Source organism: Hyperolius riggenbachi, chromosome 1, assembly GCF_040937935.1.
Source record: "Hyperolius riggenbachi isolate aHypRig1 chromosome 1, aHypRig1.pri, whole genome shotgun sequence".
Taxonomy (NCBI): domain Eukaryota; kingdom Metazoa; phylum Chordata; class Amphibia; order Anura; family Hyperoliidae; genus Hyperolius; species Hyperolius riggenbachi.
The window spans coordinates 349,348,136-349,364,796 of NC_090646.1; the positions used below are offsets into that span (position 1 = coordinate 349,348,136).

Genomic DNA, 16,661 nt, shown 5'->3' on the forward strand with positions numbered 1-16,661 from the left:
TGGCGAGCCGCGAGATAGTAGCAGAGCGCAGGCGCAGAAGATTTAGCAGCTCCTGTCACTGTCAGTTCTTCAGCTTTCTCCACCCACACGTCATCTCTAGCTATAGCAACACAGGAGAGAGCGAATCCTAATGGATAAGAACCAATCCTTTAGGTGTCTTTGTGCCGCCTGTACGATTTTTGATTGGACGTCTTGTAGCTGGTTACAGGCCCAGCACATAGGTGTCTACGGAGCGCCTGCTGGATCATAGCTGCTAAGGGGTGCTTGCAGTGCGGTTTCGCCATTGATTCGGTTTCGTGCGCCCGCTGGGTCCTGTTAGGTCGGCAGAATGTTTGAGGAAGCAGGAGAGGTGTTTGATAATATGCTGAAGGCGTCCTTCCCACTTACCTTCATCGTTTTCATCCCCGCCGTGCTGCTCCTCGTGTCTCCGCTGCAGGCCGAGGCTGCCCATGAGTTCACCGTATACCGCATGCAGCAGTACGACCTGCAGGGCCAGAACTACGGTCAGTGACATCTGCCTGTACATCAGATAACATGTAGCCGTGTCCATTTCAGTGCTCGTACTCACTGTGACTGGGTACTCCAGTCAGTGTTCGAGTCACAATAGTTGAAATACTTCGAGGGCTTACTGAATGGAACTGCCAGGTCCCGTTTTATATCTGTCTACAAAATCAATTGAATACAAACTATGTTACATGAAGTTATTGGTCTGAAATGCAGATGCTAGTTTATCAATGCTGCTCACCAGCATATAACTAGATGTTAATGCTATTTTCTTTACCTATCAATTTGAAAATAAAGCAAATTAATCTAATTGGATGTGGTGCTCCAACGTTTTGTCCTACATTGTCGAAATGACCTACGCTAATGACAAAATGATGGAGAACTCCATCGAGGTGACCTACAAATCGAAATATCCTACTATGGATATAGGGAGATTGTTTATAAGTTTCACTGTATTTTATTGCTATTAAGGTAATAATGGAAATAAGTATGAAAATGTAGCAGAAATAGATGATTCATCTATGCTCAGGGCGGCTGCACGGCCCCTAGAAAGGGGCCTGCTCATTGGGACACACTTGCCGCTGCACTCCCTCCAGCCACAGGCTATAACTCTGCACACCCGTAGGGTAAACCGATGAGGAGAAATTAGAAAACCTAAATGCACATGTGCAGAGTGGGCGTGGAAAGTACTGAGCACGCGCAGAAGGGAAAGTAGGCAAAATCGACGCGTAGGTCAAAACGTTGGAGCATGTGGCCAACAGATAGATCTCAGAAGGATTATTTGATGGGAGAGCCAGGATCTATCAGATCAAATCCCAGCGCTAGTCTACTTTAGGGGCCCCAGCAGGAAAGCTCGTAGGGAACAGTTCTCCAATCACAGTACCTTTTTACAGGACAAAGTGTTGTGATTGGACAAATTGTATGGGTGTAGTTTACTGCAACCTATTTGAAACCTAGTAGTTTGAGAGGATGCTGTCCTCCCAATCACATTAGCTCAGTGAGAGGAAAACTTGGCTCTCCAACTGTTAAGGTTGTACAAGTCCCACAATGCATTGCAGGAGACTTTGACAGCCACAGTCATGATTCATAAAGGCAAATGCAAATTCCCCTATGAGGTTTCCTGCTGGGTCCCTTAACCTTCCTGGCGGTAACCCCGAACGTAGTTCGGGGTAAGCCGCGCAGGAGGTTTTCTCAGGCCCTGCTGGGCCGATTTGCATAATTATTTTTTTTTTTTTTTGCTGCACGCAGCTAGCACTTTGCTAGCTGCGTGAGCACCCCGATCGCTGCCACCCCGCGCTCGATCGCTGCTATCCGCGCCGCCCCCCCCACCCAAACCCCGTGCGCTGCCTGGCCAATCAGTGCCAGGCAGCGCTGAGGGGTGGATCGGGACTCCCAATGACGTCACGACGTCAGTGACGTCATCCCGCCCCATCGCCATGGCGACGGGGGAAGCCCTCTAGGAAATCCCGTTCTTTGAACAAGATTTCCTGATCAGAGATCGACCCAGGCGATCGAAGCGGGCGGGGGAATGCCGCTGCATAGCGGCTATCATGTAGCGAGCCCTGGGCTCGCTACGTGATTTAAAAAAAAAATTAAAAAAGACTGCTGTGCTGCCCCCTGGCGGATTTTAATAAACCGCCAGGAGGGTTAAAGGGGTTCTTAAACAGTTCAAAAACAAAAACAAAAATTCTGGTCCCCCACTGTTGCTCACTTTCTGTCCCACCGACTTACAAGTCGATGACCATTGTGCCTGCGTGTCCTCTCTACCGCTCGTGTTGCTGGGAGTATCCTGCGCAGTACAAGGTTTTCTTGTACAGCGCCTGTGCAGGACGCAGGTGCAGTGGCCGGAAGTCAGCGAAACTGAGCTGCGGCGGGGAACTGGAGGATCCTTGGGCACAGTACTTTTGCATGGGGCCGGTAGAAGCCCCAGGTAAGTGAATTTTTTTTTAAAATCCTTTAACCAGCTGAGCGGTCTGGACGAGCTCAGCTCGTCCAACACCGCCAGCGGCTGCCGCTCAGGCCCTGCTGGGCCGATTTTAACGAAATAAAAAGCAGCACACGCAGCCGGCACTTTGCCAGCCGCGTGTGCTGCCTGATCGCCGCCGCTCTGCGGCGATTCGCCGCGAGCAGCGGCGAAAGAGGGCCCCCCTAGCCGCCTGAGCCCAGCGTAGCCGGAACAAAAAGTTCCGGCCAGCGCTAAGGGCTGCATCGGAGGCGGCTGACGTCAGGACGTCGGCTGACGTCGATGACGTCACTCTGCTCGTCGCTATGGCGACGATATAAGCGAAACAAGGAAGGCCGCTCATTGCGGCCTTCCTTGTTTATTCTGGGCGCCGGAGGCGATCGGAAGATCGCCTCCGGAGCGCCCTCTAGTGGGCTTTCATGCAGCCAACTTTCAGTTGGCTGCATGAAATAGTTTTTTTTTTATTTAAAAAAAACCCTCCCGCAGCCACCCTGGCGATTTAATCAGAACGCCAGGGTGGTTAAAGAATAGAACTAGGACAGCATTCAAATCCCTCTACACCACTGTTCAGAGATTTTTTAGTAGACTTTTAGCATGAAATCTATCTAAATATTTGCATTGCCTGCTGGGTATCCCAGTCTCTTTTCACTTTCCTTGGGATGTGCAGAGGGTAGCAGTGTTCTCCCCATCATTTTTTCCAGCCGGGTGGCATGAAAAAGTAGCCAGGTGGGGCGAGATAAGAGAATGCAGGGCCGCTGCTTCTTTGCTTACAGAATAGGAGCCGATGACAGCCGGGTGCTCACCAAAACTAAAAGAGCCTGGGTAGAACACTGGGTAGGCAGCAGAGCTTGTCCTGTCCACCAGCGCATGTCTTCTCTCTACTGGTGGGTGCTTATCACTGTCTTTTCTATCCCGTGTACCCTGGTACTTGTGACTAAACGCTAGAGGTCAAACACTAGGAGCACCATGACACATGACCTTACATGATCACTAGAGGCCCCTAGTCTTAGGCCTCTAGCTTTTGTGATGTGATAAAGGTGCCTTGGGAGAGGAGACAGAGAGGAGTGCCCAGCAGTGGAGAGAAGACATGAGGAGGCACGCTGGTGGACAGGTGACTGTAAGCTTTCCTGCGTACATTGCACTGCTCAGAATAGAGTGCAACCAGTGAACACGCTGCTGACTCACTGCCGATCGAGCAAAAGCTTCCATCTAGCACGATCAATCAAATTAAAGATTTTGCCTTAACGGGATCAATTTCTAGCAGATTAAATCATATGTTTAAAATTGGTTGATATAGATGAAAAAATCGACCAATGTATAGCTACCGTAAGTTATTTAAAGGTTTTAAAAGTATTCATTTGATTGGATTATATTTTGCAGCATTTCTATTCAATTAAAGGATTGCCCCTGTTAAATAGTCACAGTTGATTGTTCTTAATGTGTCTGATTTTTGCTTAGATGCAAGGTTTTTTTCTCTTTTAAAATTATTTTTGGGGAAAATTCCATATAATTACTGTATTCAATTTGAAATGTGGTTGGCTAAAAGTTTCAATTGTTACAGGATCTAAGTTGGAGTTAGGTTTCTGAATGGGTTAAGCCTTTGGTGTAGTGACTACACCAGGGTCCCTGGACCAGAGGGGCCCACAAGAGGCCATCCTTCACCTGCTGTGCTAGCTCTTAATTTGTGCTGTGTTGGTAATGATCTCTTCTATGTGTGCTTTGGATAGGCATAACCATTAATACTGTTCCGCACACATGACGCATGTATGTAATGAAGGCATCAGGGCCCATATGCCATTCACTTTTTCTCCTAAGTGACAGTTATTCATCTTCTCTTTAAAATAACTTTTCAGCATTTCACAATTAAAAAAAGCAGGGCTGTGGAGTCGGTACAAAAATATTCCGACTCCGACTCCTCAGTTTATGAAACTCCGACTCCGGGTACTCAAAATGGCTCCGACTCCTTAGGGCTGTGGATTTTGTACAAAAATCATCCGACTCCTCAGTTTATGAAACCACGACTCCGGGTGCCCAAAATTGCTCCGACTCCACAGCCCTGAAAAAAGTACCAAAAGTGGTGGAAAAAGTACTATCAAAATGATTGTATGTATGTTGTTGCTTGCTGTGGGTTTAAAGTGCATTTTATTGGCAAAGTGTGAAAATATCAACTTTGGAGAAAACTAAGGAGAAGTGAATTGCATATGGGCCCGAATGAGGCCAAAAATGGTACACCCTGCTGTGGCAAATTTCCCCCAAAAAACCATCGGAAATCAGATTTGTTGGAAAATCTCTATCGACTCATCTATCTTATGGGAAATTGCATGGTGTGTACCAGGCATAACATTTGTTCAGGCACGGAGCCCTTTGGAGTGTTTACAGCTGCAAAAAAATGCTACACTGATGCAAGTCAAGTGAGGTGAACCCACACCTGCGAGTTTGATTTGTCCAAATTGCAATCGTGGGTCCTACAGTATTTTTGGAGTGGTTGCACTCCCCAAAAAAATTAGAGCACTGCAGAGTCTCTTTTGAATTGGTTTTCAAAAGTGGTTTTGCAGTGTCTTTGTGGGTGATTTTTCTGTTTCAATTATCTACTTGCCGGGTCCCCTGAAATCTGTCTTCCGGTGCATAGTCCTGCCCACTAACACAAGATGTAATTTGTGCTTCTCTGTTTGGAAATTGAGAATCGCCTATGACTTCTTGTGCTTGGAGGTGGGGCTGCATGCTGGAAGCCAGCCAAAATGGATCTGGGCAGACCCAGTAAGTATTTCAAACTTTTATACAAAATACTAAATTATAAATAAAACTGCAAATCACAAGCCAGCCATTGTGCTACGCTTCCAATCACCATGCAAATCGCGCCTTAAATCGATGTAGCAATCGCTAGCAAGAATGCTGAGTGCTTGGCTTGCTACAGCAATTGGCTATCAGTCGTCGGCCCCAGGCCCTCACCCCCTGACTGCAAATCGATAGTAGTGATTTAGGAACCACTTTGTTCCACTCCTATGGAATTGCTGCAGCCAGCAGCATTGTGCTCCTTGATGTACTACAGTGCTGTGTCCCCTTCTTCACTTCTTTGCTGCTGTGCTTGCTAAACCTTTTTGTTAGTAAACCATCTGCAATCAGTCTGAAATGTATCAATCAGTTATGTTGTGGACATACATCATAGGCTGCATCGCCAGGGTGGCTGCGGGAGGGTTTTTTTTAAATAAAAAAAAAACTATTTCATGCAGCCAACTGAAAGTTGGCTGCATGAAAGCCCACTAGAGGGCGCTCCGGAGGCGATCTTCCGATCGCCTCCGGCGCCCAGAATAAACAAGGAAGGCCGCAATGAGCGGCCTTCCTTGTTTTGCTTATATCGTCGCCATAGCGACGAGCGGAGTGACGTCATCGACGTCAGCCGACGTCGTGACGTCAGCCGCCTCCGATCCAGCCCTTAGCGCTGGCCGGAACTTTTTGTTCCGGCTGCGCAGGGCTCAGGCGGCTAGGGGGGCCCTCTTTCGCCGCTGCTCGCGGCGAATCGCCGCAGAGCGGCGGCGATCAGGCAGCACACGCGGCTGGCAAAGTGCCGGCTGCGTGTGCTGCTTTTTATTTCATCAAAATCGGCCCAGCAGGGCCTGAGCGGCAGCCGCTGGCGGTGTTGGACGAGCTGAGCTCGTCCAGACCGCTCAGCTGGTTAAATCAGCTAGAAAATCCAAATCATAAGTGATCTTAATTCGAATATGGAAAGACCCTCCCCTGCCTGTAGTAGTCCTTCAAAGGATGCCCGAAGTGACATGAGATAGACATATGTATGTACAGTGCCTAGCAAACAAATAACTATGCTGTGTTCCTTTTTATTCTTTCTCTGCCTGAAAGAGTTAAATATCAGGTATGTAAGTGGCTAACTCAGACAGGAAGCGACTACAGTGTGACCCTCACTGATAAGAAATTCCCCTTTTTATCCCTTTCTTGCTCTCAGAAGCCATTTTCTGCTAGGAACGTGTTTTATAGTTGGAATTTCTTATCAGTGAGGGCTACACTGTAGTCACTTCCTCTCTGAGTCAGGACTGAGTCAGCCATTACATACCTGATATTTAACTCTAAAATATTATACGTCTCCTACCTTTTTGAAGTGCTTGGTCACAAAGGATGGTAGAAATCAGGAGAAAATTCAAAAAAAGTTTTATTGTGCACTTGAAAACGTGTTTCATGGCAAGAGCCCCTTCCTCAGGTCAATAACTGTGCCTTTTAAATCATTTTAAAGGCACTGTTATTGACCTGAGGAAGCGACTCTTGCTATGTAATGCGCAAGCGCACAATAAACCGTTTTTGAATTGTATCCAAATGCAATAGCTGTCTTTTATGACGGGCCCAATTTCAAAGCTGTATGTAATTTGCAATAAGGTTTGCATCAATTCAGAAAATGAAGATGATCACTGATAATCTTGAGAGAGAGAGTATTTTATTGACTGGAAGCAAACATACTCTCTGTTAGCACTGCAAATGCTTACAGTACATTTGTGGGAACAATCTGTTGGAATTAACCCAGTCATTTGCAGAGATTTTTTTTTTTTGTCTTGAGGATTATACTAATTGCTTTTCCCTGTTTATGTTCTACTACAGGTACTCGAAATTCAGTATTAAACACAGAAGCTCGCACATCAGAGGCGGATGTTCTTAGTCGGCGATGTGTTCTTATGCGGTTAGCTGACTTCTCTTTTCAGCAGTATCAGAAGGCATTGCGTCAATCAGCTGGTGCAGTGGTGATAATACTGCCTCCTAATATGGCAGCCTTGCCACAAGACATTGTGCAGGTTAGAGCACGCCACTCTATTTCTCAATACTTTTGTGACACAGCAGGGCGTGTTTTTGTTTTAGGTTTCTCAAGTTTATCACCGAACTAAACCTAACTACAAAAGTGTCGTCCCCCCCCCCCCCCCCCCCAACAAAAGCAAAAGACAGTAAAGGCAATGACATAATTTGTTTTTTGTTGCATGATTGAGATGTGTGTGTCTGTGTAGTTTTTTTATTTTTTTGTATACTTTAAACTAAAACATTCAGGCTGGGTTCACACTGACATAAAAAAATGTTCCACGAATCGGAACAGTCCACAAACATGCAAACACACTCTTTGCTAGTCAATAAGATTTGTACACACCTTTCCTTTTGGTACGGTTAAAGGCTCGTACACACGTCGGATTTTTCTAAACAACCGGTCGTTTGGACGTCAACATGGGCGCGTGTACGGCCAGTCGTTCAGCTAATAAGACTGGATTTGAACGATCCGCCAAGTGGATCGTTGCAATCCAGTCTTATCAGCTGAACGACCGGCCGTACACACGCCCGATTTGACGTCCAAACAACCGGAGGTTCAAACGTCCAAACGACCTGTCGTTTACAAAAATCCGACGTGTGTATGTACCTTTTTTAGTTCACTTCTGATGAGCTGATATGGAGCCTCTGCAGTGCCTGATTTTCCTGAGGTACGGATACTAAACGGAGGCTCATTTCTTTGAGAACAATGTAAAAATGTATTCACTGAATAGACTGGCTATAAAAATGGAAATGGACAGGCTACTTCCTGTCATCTCTATGGTATTTTGGCTGCTATTTCACATATCCATATTTTACCAGGCTGAAAGCCTTTGCCAGTTCTTCGTCTCAGGCTGTGAAAGACAGTTGTGTTATACTACTGTCACCTGAGACTGTTCTGCTGGTGGCTGATGTAACAACCAGCAGCTCTGGTATGGTTGTTAAACAGATCGTTTCTTCCAAGATTTAAAAGATAAGAGCAATGACCCTGCCTATCTACTAGCCTTCATAAGTCACAAGATATTAGGGAGCATCCGTTGCGTTGTGGTGCAATGGACAAGATAATCTCATCACAACGTGAAGCAATTAAGGTTTATTTCAATTTCTCTCTGTTTTGCGGTGTAATGATATCCAACAGGATAATGTACAGCATGCAGTGCCTTACCAGGCAACATGCGCAGAGCAAGCATAAAGTCTGTATGCTGCAATGTACGGGTCGCATCACAGTGGTAGGCTGCGATGCAACTTTACGTCTCCGGTTCAAACCTATTTTTCCAGATGCGCAACATATGTAGTGTGAAAGGGGCCTTAATCCTTCGTGGCCCAGGCGTAAGATACCCATCTACTATACAATATTTATAACACATTGGACATTATTAGATAAAAACAAACAATTTAAGGAGTAATTAAAAAAAAAAATCAATCAGTTGATCGATCTGATTATTGATTGCATATTGTTCAGAAAAGGATGGTCTTTATAGAGTTTGGCACAGAATAAATGGTACGTGGTCAGCAGCTGCATAACTATGTACTGCACCACACAGAGTTCTATATTGCTGTAGTATAGGGTGGTAGAACAGGCAAGTGATCAACATCAGGGAACTATGGACCATTTCCCTTTTTTTGCTTCATAAAGGCCATGTTTGGCCAGCTTAAAGGGAACCAGAGACAAAGCACCCTCATGTATTTTACCATATGTATCAGTGGGAACATTAGAGAAAACACCTACCCTGCTCTCTATTTCATTCTTCACTGTTCAGCTTGCTTCTTTCAGCCCTGATAAAATCCCAGACTGAGCATCGAGTCTGGCTTTGCTCAGGAATCTTTATAGCTGAGTCATATAGCAGAGCCAGAAGGGGGCAGGCTTGGGCTTGAAAAGACACCAGAGAAGACACTCGGCTCTAAAGATTCCTGAGCAAAGCCAGACTGAATGGTCAGTCGGGGATTGAGTGTGCTTCATCTCTTGTTCACTTTAAAGGAGTTATCGGGCAATAAAAGGTAAAATAAGGGCTACTTACCCGGGGCTTCGTCCAGCCCTAAGCTCCCAGCATGTCCTTCGCCGCGGCTCTGCCCTCAGCCGGTCCCTGTCTCTTCTTCCAGGTCTGCAGTTATGACGTCAGGCCGACCTGGAGGTCGGCCTGTACTGCGCCTGCGCGAGCAGTGCTGTCAATCACCGCCACGTGCCCTGGAGTGTACTGCGCAGGCGCAGAATGCACATGCGCAGTACACTCCGGTCAACGTGGCTGTAATTGACAGCACCGCTCGCGCAGTACAGGCTGACCTCCAGAATGGCCTGACGTCCTCACTGCAGACCGGGAAGCAGAGACTGCGAACGGCTGAGGGCAGAGCTGCGGCGAAGGACATGCTGGGAGCTTGGGGCTGGACGAAGCCCCAGGTAAGTAGCCCTTATTTTACCTTTTATTGCCTGTTAACTCCTTTAAGCATGATGAGGAAGAACTTTACCATTCTATAGATGTTAGGCAGATGTGTTCTGGAGTATTTATAACAAACTGCATGTTTTGTTGTATCCAATATTTTTAGGACTATTTGTCCTCTTCAGAGCTGAATACTCCAGGGCTTCCAAATCAATCATAGCAGGTTGGATTAAAGTAGCTGTTAGGGAATCTAGTTTAGCCTTAAACAGGAATTTCCTGCTTCATTTCCAGCTCTCTGATTTAGCAACCACAGTAACCTAGGTTTAGAGAGGCAGATTGACTTTGGAACAAATGTATAAAGCCACCACTTTATCAAGTTGCCATACCTTCATCAAGCATTATGGTATAGATCTCATTTTGGCCTTTGTGAGAATAGATCCAAAAGTTGTTACTCCGCCCTGATGTTTAAAACATCTTGCTTATGCTTACAGAATCTCACCGATGTTTTCTGGAAGATTTCTAGGGAAATCTAGGTTTACTTACCTACTTACACTATTAACAGTAATATTCCTGATAAATTATCCTTTCTTTATGCCAGACGTCTGCACGCGACTGCTTGCCACAGTACTCGGGGGACACTAAAAAGGCTGTAGTTTCATAGGTTAGTTGCTGTTTGCTGCCTATTGGAGTGGTAGTCTAATGTCACGATGTCAGTCTTAAAAGATTACAGGGAATGGCGTAGCCAAGTAACTAACCCTAGATTTTGTCATGCTCAAAATGGGAGAACACATCTGCTAGCATGTAAAAGTGAATTGTATTTGAAGCTTAGAATGCCTTACACTATTTGTTTGTTTTGCAGCAATTCATGGACATAGAACCAGAAATGCTTTCTATGGAAACACAGGTTCCAGTGTACTTTGCTGTAGAAGATGCAGAGCTTATATCAATATATGAGCAGACCCTTGCAGCTTCTGCTAGCCAGGGCACCTCCTCTGCTGCTGAAGGTAATAGTATTTTTATAATGGGATTGTAATGTAAAGTGATATGCAGCAGACCTAAATGTAAGATTCTAAAAATGTTTCTTTATATGCAGTGCTTCTCCATACAGCCACTGCTAATGGTTTCCAGATGGTGACTAGTGGAGCCCAAAGTAAGGCTGTTAGTGACTGGCTGGTGACCAGTGTTGAGGTAAGCTTGTGTTGAAACCAAACTCGCATACAGTATATCCCAATAATCTGAAATGCTATACCTATGAAAAGATTTGTAATTTAGTCAACCAGTCACACAATAGATTAGACAGCATACTCTATTCTGTTCTTTCCATAAGCGGCTGAAAAATACACTATGGAGAATGTCTCCTAACTGGTTGTTAGGACAGTACATACTAATAAGCCTTTGCCCCAAAATGAATATGCACAACATGTAAGACAGCAGTAAAAAAAAAAAAAAAAGGCTACTAAAATGGAAGCTTGTAAAATTACTTCCTTTCTGGGGTCTACTTTGTATGTGCTCCAACATTTACTTCAGCCAGACCCCCAGGTGCTGCAGTTTGAAGTGCATGCGGCGGTGTTGTGCTTTCCTGGCTGCCGCAAGATGTTCTCATATTGAACTACATCTCCCTACATGCATTACGGCAGCTGGGACCGCATGACGCCATCACGTAGGCTTAAAGCTGCTGCTTCGTCTGGAGCGCACATACAGATGGGCGGGCTAGGTAGCAGCCCCTAAAGGTAATGCCTGTCAACACCCAACCCCAACAGCCCACACCCTTTACAAGCTTCCTGTAGTAATTCAGTTCTCAGATCCCTTAAGAAGCTGAAACTCCTCTCCCATAGCTGTTTGAAACTGAAGCAGTTAATTTTTTTTACCAGGGTCTTTTTTTCTTATAAGCCCTGTTTGGTGCTTTGGTAGTGTAGGCATGACTTATTAAAGAGAACCCGTGGTGGGATTTAATTATGTTAGTGGGGCACAGAGGCTGGTTGTGCACACTAACACCAGCCTCTGTTGCCCCATGGTGTGCCTCCAGGACCCCCCTGCGCGCCGCTATACCCCCGCAGTGCTGGCGACACGCAGCGTGTCGCCAGCACAATGTTTACTTATGTGCTGTCTGTCAGCGCCGCTCCCCCGCCTCCTCTGTATCGGCACTACCCGCCCGTGTCCCTTCCCTCCCGCTGATTGGAGGGAAGTGACGCGGGCGGGTAGCGCCGATACGGAGGAGGCGGGGGAGCGGCGCTGACAGACAGCGCATAGGTAAACATTGTGCTGGCGACACGCTGCGTGTCGACCAGCACTGCGGGGGTATAGTGGCGCGCAGGGGGGTCCTGGAGGCACACCATGGGGCAACAGAGGCTGGTGATAGTGTGCACAACCAGCCTCTGTGCCCCACTAACATAATTAAATCCCACCTCGGGTTCTCTTTACGAAATAGTTTAGAAAAGAGCACACTACAGACCACACATTCTTGCACCTTACCCTAGCTATGTTTTACAATCCGTAAAAGATGTGAACAGTTTGAATCTCTATCATTACAACCATGTCTGATGCTTTCAGGGACGATTGACTGGTCTTAGCTCTGAAGACCTTCCTACGATTGCCATTGTTGCACACTATGACTCTTTTGGAGTTGCTCCAGTAAGTATACTCACTCTTGCAAATGCAGCTTATGCTTTTGTATGCTCAGATAAGATTTTTTTGCACTTCAAAAAGAATTCAATAAAATTTGAATTTTAGTTTAAATCCAAGTCCTAACCAGAAATGACCACCCCTGGCCACCTGCTCACATGTGCCTTCTCCCCTTCACACATAGCTTCTAGCTGCAAGCCGCCTCCTTAATATGTAGAGTGGTTCAAGGAAATGTGAAATGGGTGTAGCTTACCTTTTCTGGTTTCCACCTATTGTTTGTCCTTGGCACTTCTGTGATGTCCTTAGTCTCACCTCCTTCCTCCCATACAGATCAGTTCAGGGCAGCATGAAATGGGTATTGTTACTAGTCTTGATGTTTAACTTCCATGCCTTGTCTGACCCTTGTAATGTTATGTTGTGAGAAGCACTGGGTACAAACCTGGTACAAACATGAGTGTCAAATGGTGGACTGCTAGGCTGAGGACAATGCCCCATTGATGCTTTCTAGGACATCACGGGACAGCAACCCCGACTTGTCTCCCTCCATTTCTCATTGGACAGGACGCTAGATTAAAATCATTTGCTCTTCTTCGCTTATCAGGGAGATAGGGGAATGCAACTGAATTTGTTGGAAGTGGAACTGAATGGAGGCTCTTGTTGTACAGAGGTATATAATCGGGTATAGACCACATTTTTATATTCTATTCTAGCAGGATTTTTTTTTTCAGCATTGCTAAAAAAAATATTTGAAACATTTAAAAGCTGTGTTTATTTTCAATAGGTCTTAAGTTATTTTTTTTTTTTTCCATGAGCTTTTAAGTGTTTGTTTTTTCCCTTCCAGATAGAATATACTCAGTGTATTTGTGACCACTCTACTATAGAATTTTATAAGGAGTTTCAAAAGCCAAATTATGCAGTGATAATTCTTGGATTTCTAATATATTATTTTTCCTCTAAAAGGCACTTGTAATAATTTAGCTGTGCAATTCAAGTGAGCAACTGTGGTTTCCTACGATGCATCACTCTTGAATATTAAAATAATTTCTTTATGCCCTTGAAAGCAAGGCTGCACATCCAGAACCACTGGTGTCCAGCGAGCCTATAGCTAATACATTTTACAGAGCCACACCAATCCAACAAGCATATACAGCCGGTTCCGGACTAACTAAATTTAAGCTCTCTCCTGTACCATACTTTCTTCTCATGTTTTTATATTTGTATATCTGAAGCTTGTAACCTCCCCTATAATGTGTGGTGCGGTTTAAAATGTTGCTTTATAAATGGTAATATGCCTTTTTTCTCATTTAGTGGCTCTCCTATGGGGCTGATTCTAATGGCAGTGGGGTGGCTGTCCTGCTGGAGCTAGCACGTCTCTTCTCACGACTCTACACATACAAGCGCACACATGCCAGGTAAGCGTTCCACACCCAGTTCCATGACCAAGATATACCAGCTACACCAGCTGGAATTATCTGACATCAATTATACACCCTTATCAGGCTTGGATAGTGAGATGTGCATCATTTAAATTGTAGTGTTGCAAACATTTTAAATGGAAGATTTTCATTTCATTTTTAAACATGGCGTTAAGCTGAAAACTTTTTTTTTTTTTTTATCCTGTCCAGGACTTTATTCTATGTATATGCACTGTATCTACTGTATATACTTACTGTACATCTACTGTAAGCAAAATGCACCTTTCTGCTACTGTAACACCACCGGCCCAGTTTGTGCCAAAATCTATTCTGGGTACAACTCTCGATGTACTTGGCAAAGTAAACATGATTCTGAAGGCGGCAAGCAAAAACGCACAACAGATTCTGCTCCCTATTCACACTGCCTAAAACTAAAGTTGTCTTTTATACCTCTGTAGTAATATTTTAAAGAAATCTATTTTTGGTTCAGGATAGTTTGGAATATTGAAACACTTCACTCGCCTTTATCTTACATTGGCCTCAATTCACTAAGATCATGCTAGAGATAAGGCAAGAGAAAACTTACCTCCACACGTGAGAGCGTTATCTTACCTCTTCATTCCTTAAAGGAAAGGTTCAGGGAGGGTGGAGGAAAAATAAAAATCAATTTCCACTTACCTGGGGCTTCCTCCAGCCCGTGGCAGGCAGGAGGTGCCCTCGCCGCCGCTCCGCAGGCTCCCGGTGGTCTCCGGTGGCCGACCCGACCTGGCCAGGCCGGCTGCCAGGTCGGGCTCTTCTGCGCTCCAAGTCCTGGTACTTCTGCGTCCCACGCGGGCGCGCTGACGTCATCGGACGTCCGCCGGGCTGTACTGCGCATGCGCAGAACTACTGCGCATGCGCAGTACAGCCCGGCGGACGTCCGATGACGTCAGAGCGCCGGCGTGGGACGCAGAAGTACCAGGACTTGGAGCGCAGAAGAGCCCGACCTGGCAGCCGGCCTGGCCAGGTCGGGTCGGCCACCGGAGACCACCGGGAGCCTGCAGAGCGGCGGCGAGGGCACCTCCTGCCTGCCACGGGCTGGAGGAAGCCCCAGGTAAGTGGAAATTGATTTTTATTTTTCCTCCACCCTCCCTGAACCTTTCCTTTAAGTTACCTCTCCTGTAGTTAATTTACCTCCTCTGTAGTTAATTTACCTCCTCTGTAGTTAATGTACCTCCTCTGTAGTTAATGTACCTCCTCTGTAGTTAATGTACCTCCTCTGTAGTTAATGTACCTCCTCTGTAGTTAATGTACCTCCTCTGTAGTTAATGTACCTCCTCTGTAGTTAATGTACCTCCTCTGTAGTTAATGTACCTCCTCTGTAGTTAATTTACCTCCTCTGTAGTTAATTTACCTCCTCTGTAGTTAATTTACCTCCTCTGTAGTTAATTTACCTCCTCTGTACTTAATGTACCTCCTCTGTACTTAATGTACCTCCTCTGTAGTTAATGTACCTCCTCTGTAGTTAATGTACCTCCTCTGTAGTTATTTTCACATGCAGCTAATTAACAGCCTGTCTTTGGCGTCAATTCACCAGAGGTTACCAACCTATTTATCTCTTGGGAGGTAATTTACCTCCTGTGATATCTCCAAATAGCAATTCTCCAGAAGGATAGGGGAAAATATCGACAGAGAGAAATGCAAGAGATAAATGTGAGATAAGTATGAGATAAATAAGTGATAGTTAGTAGTTAGTTTTTCTCCAAATCACAATTCACCAGGGAAGAAAGGGGGTGTGGCCATTCGTTATTTTTTCATCTCTTTATCCCCTGAATGAACCTGGAAATATCGTGGTTTTCACACAGCAGCTGCTGCTGTGGAAGATGGAGCCTTTTGAGCTTACTCTGTTAGGCCTGGTGCACACCAAAAACCGCTAGCAGATCCGTAAAATGCTAGCAGATTTTGAAACGCTATTTCTTATTTTTCTGTAGCGTTTCAGCTAGCATTTTGCGGTTTTGTGAAGTGTTTTTGGTGTAGTAGATTTCATGTATTGTTACAGTAAAGCTGTTACTGAACAGCTACTGTAACAAAAAACGCCTGGCAAACCGCTCTGAAGTGCCGTTTTTCAGAGCGGTTCGCGTTTTTCCTATACTTAACATTGAGGCAGAAACGCCTCCGCAATCCAAAATCTGCAGCAGCCCGGAAGTATGCGTTTCTGCAAAACGCCTCCCGCTCTGGTGTGCACCAGCCCATTGAAATACATCACCCAAGCGTATCCACAGCCGCAAGCGGATCGCAAAACGCAGCCAAACCACTCTGGTGTGCACTAGGCCTTAGAGCTTGCTTCTATTATGAGGAGACGAAGGCGCAGGAGGAGGGTCTGTTTAATCGCCCCTCGTATTTTTCGTGAGAGAACAGTTCTTGATAATTTTACTGAGACAGAGGTGGTGAAGAAGTTCAGACTCACTCGTCATATGATTTATGATATGATCCGGCAGTAAAAGGCGGGAATACTCTGGTCATGTAGTGGTAAAACTCCGCCTCCTACCCACAATGCTTCACTTTCAAGCTTACAGAGAGAAAAAGTATCCCATGTAAATCATTAATACCTATTACCTAACTCTCTGCTTTCTCACACTTTCCTCATGCATATCTCTCCATTATCCCCTGCTATCCAACACTTTTCTCTCTGTCCTCTCACACTGGTGAATTGACTCCAGAGTGTTAAAATACCTCATGAGATAAACTACCTACCTTTTTTCTCTTAGTAAATCCTCTCTGGTGAATTGACGCCATTAACTCTGGAGTTATTTTAAGGATTGGAGAGTTAATTTAAAGACAGAAGAGTTAACTTTAGGCTTGCCTGAGATAAAATGTTTCCTGAATACTACATGCCTTATCACCATGGTAACAACTCTAGAAGAGTTATTAAAGACAGGAGATAAGTTTAGTGAATTGAGGCCATTATCTAAAATTTTCAGGCAAGGCTCACACGTTTGTGCTAATTTTTCT

General features: G+C 45.3%; 1 protein-coding gene across 1 annotated transcript in view; it reads left to right on the plus strand.

Annotated features, from left to right (window-relative positions):
* Positions 1-208: 208 nt before the first annotated feature.
* NCLN (nicalin) overlaps positions 209-16,661 on the plus strand; it is a 45,702-nt gene continuing 29,249 nt past the window's right edge. The window contains exons 1-6 of the mRNA XM_068271259.1: positions 209-503; positions 7,070-7,260; positions 10,493-10,637; positions 10,727-10,821; positions 12,184-12,264; positions 13,564-13,667. Coding sequence (XP_068127360.1) covers positions 329-503; positions 7,070-7,260; positions 10,493-10,637; positions 10,727-10,821; positions 12,184-12,264; positions 13,564-13,667 — 791 coding nt within the window. The 5' untranslated portion in view covers positions 209-328. The remainder of the gene's footprint in view (positions 504-7,069; positions 7,261-10,492; positions 10,638-10,726; positions 10,822-12,183; positions 12,265-13,563; positions 13,668-16,661) is intronic.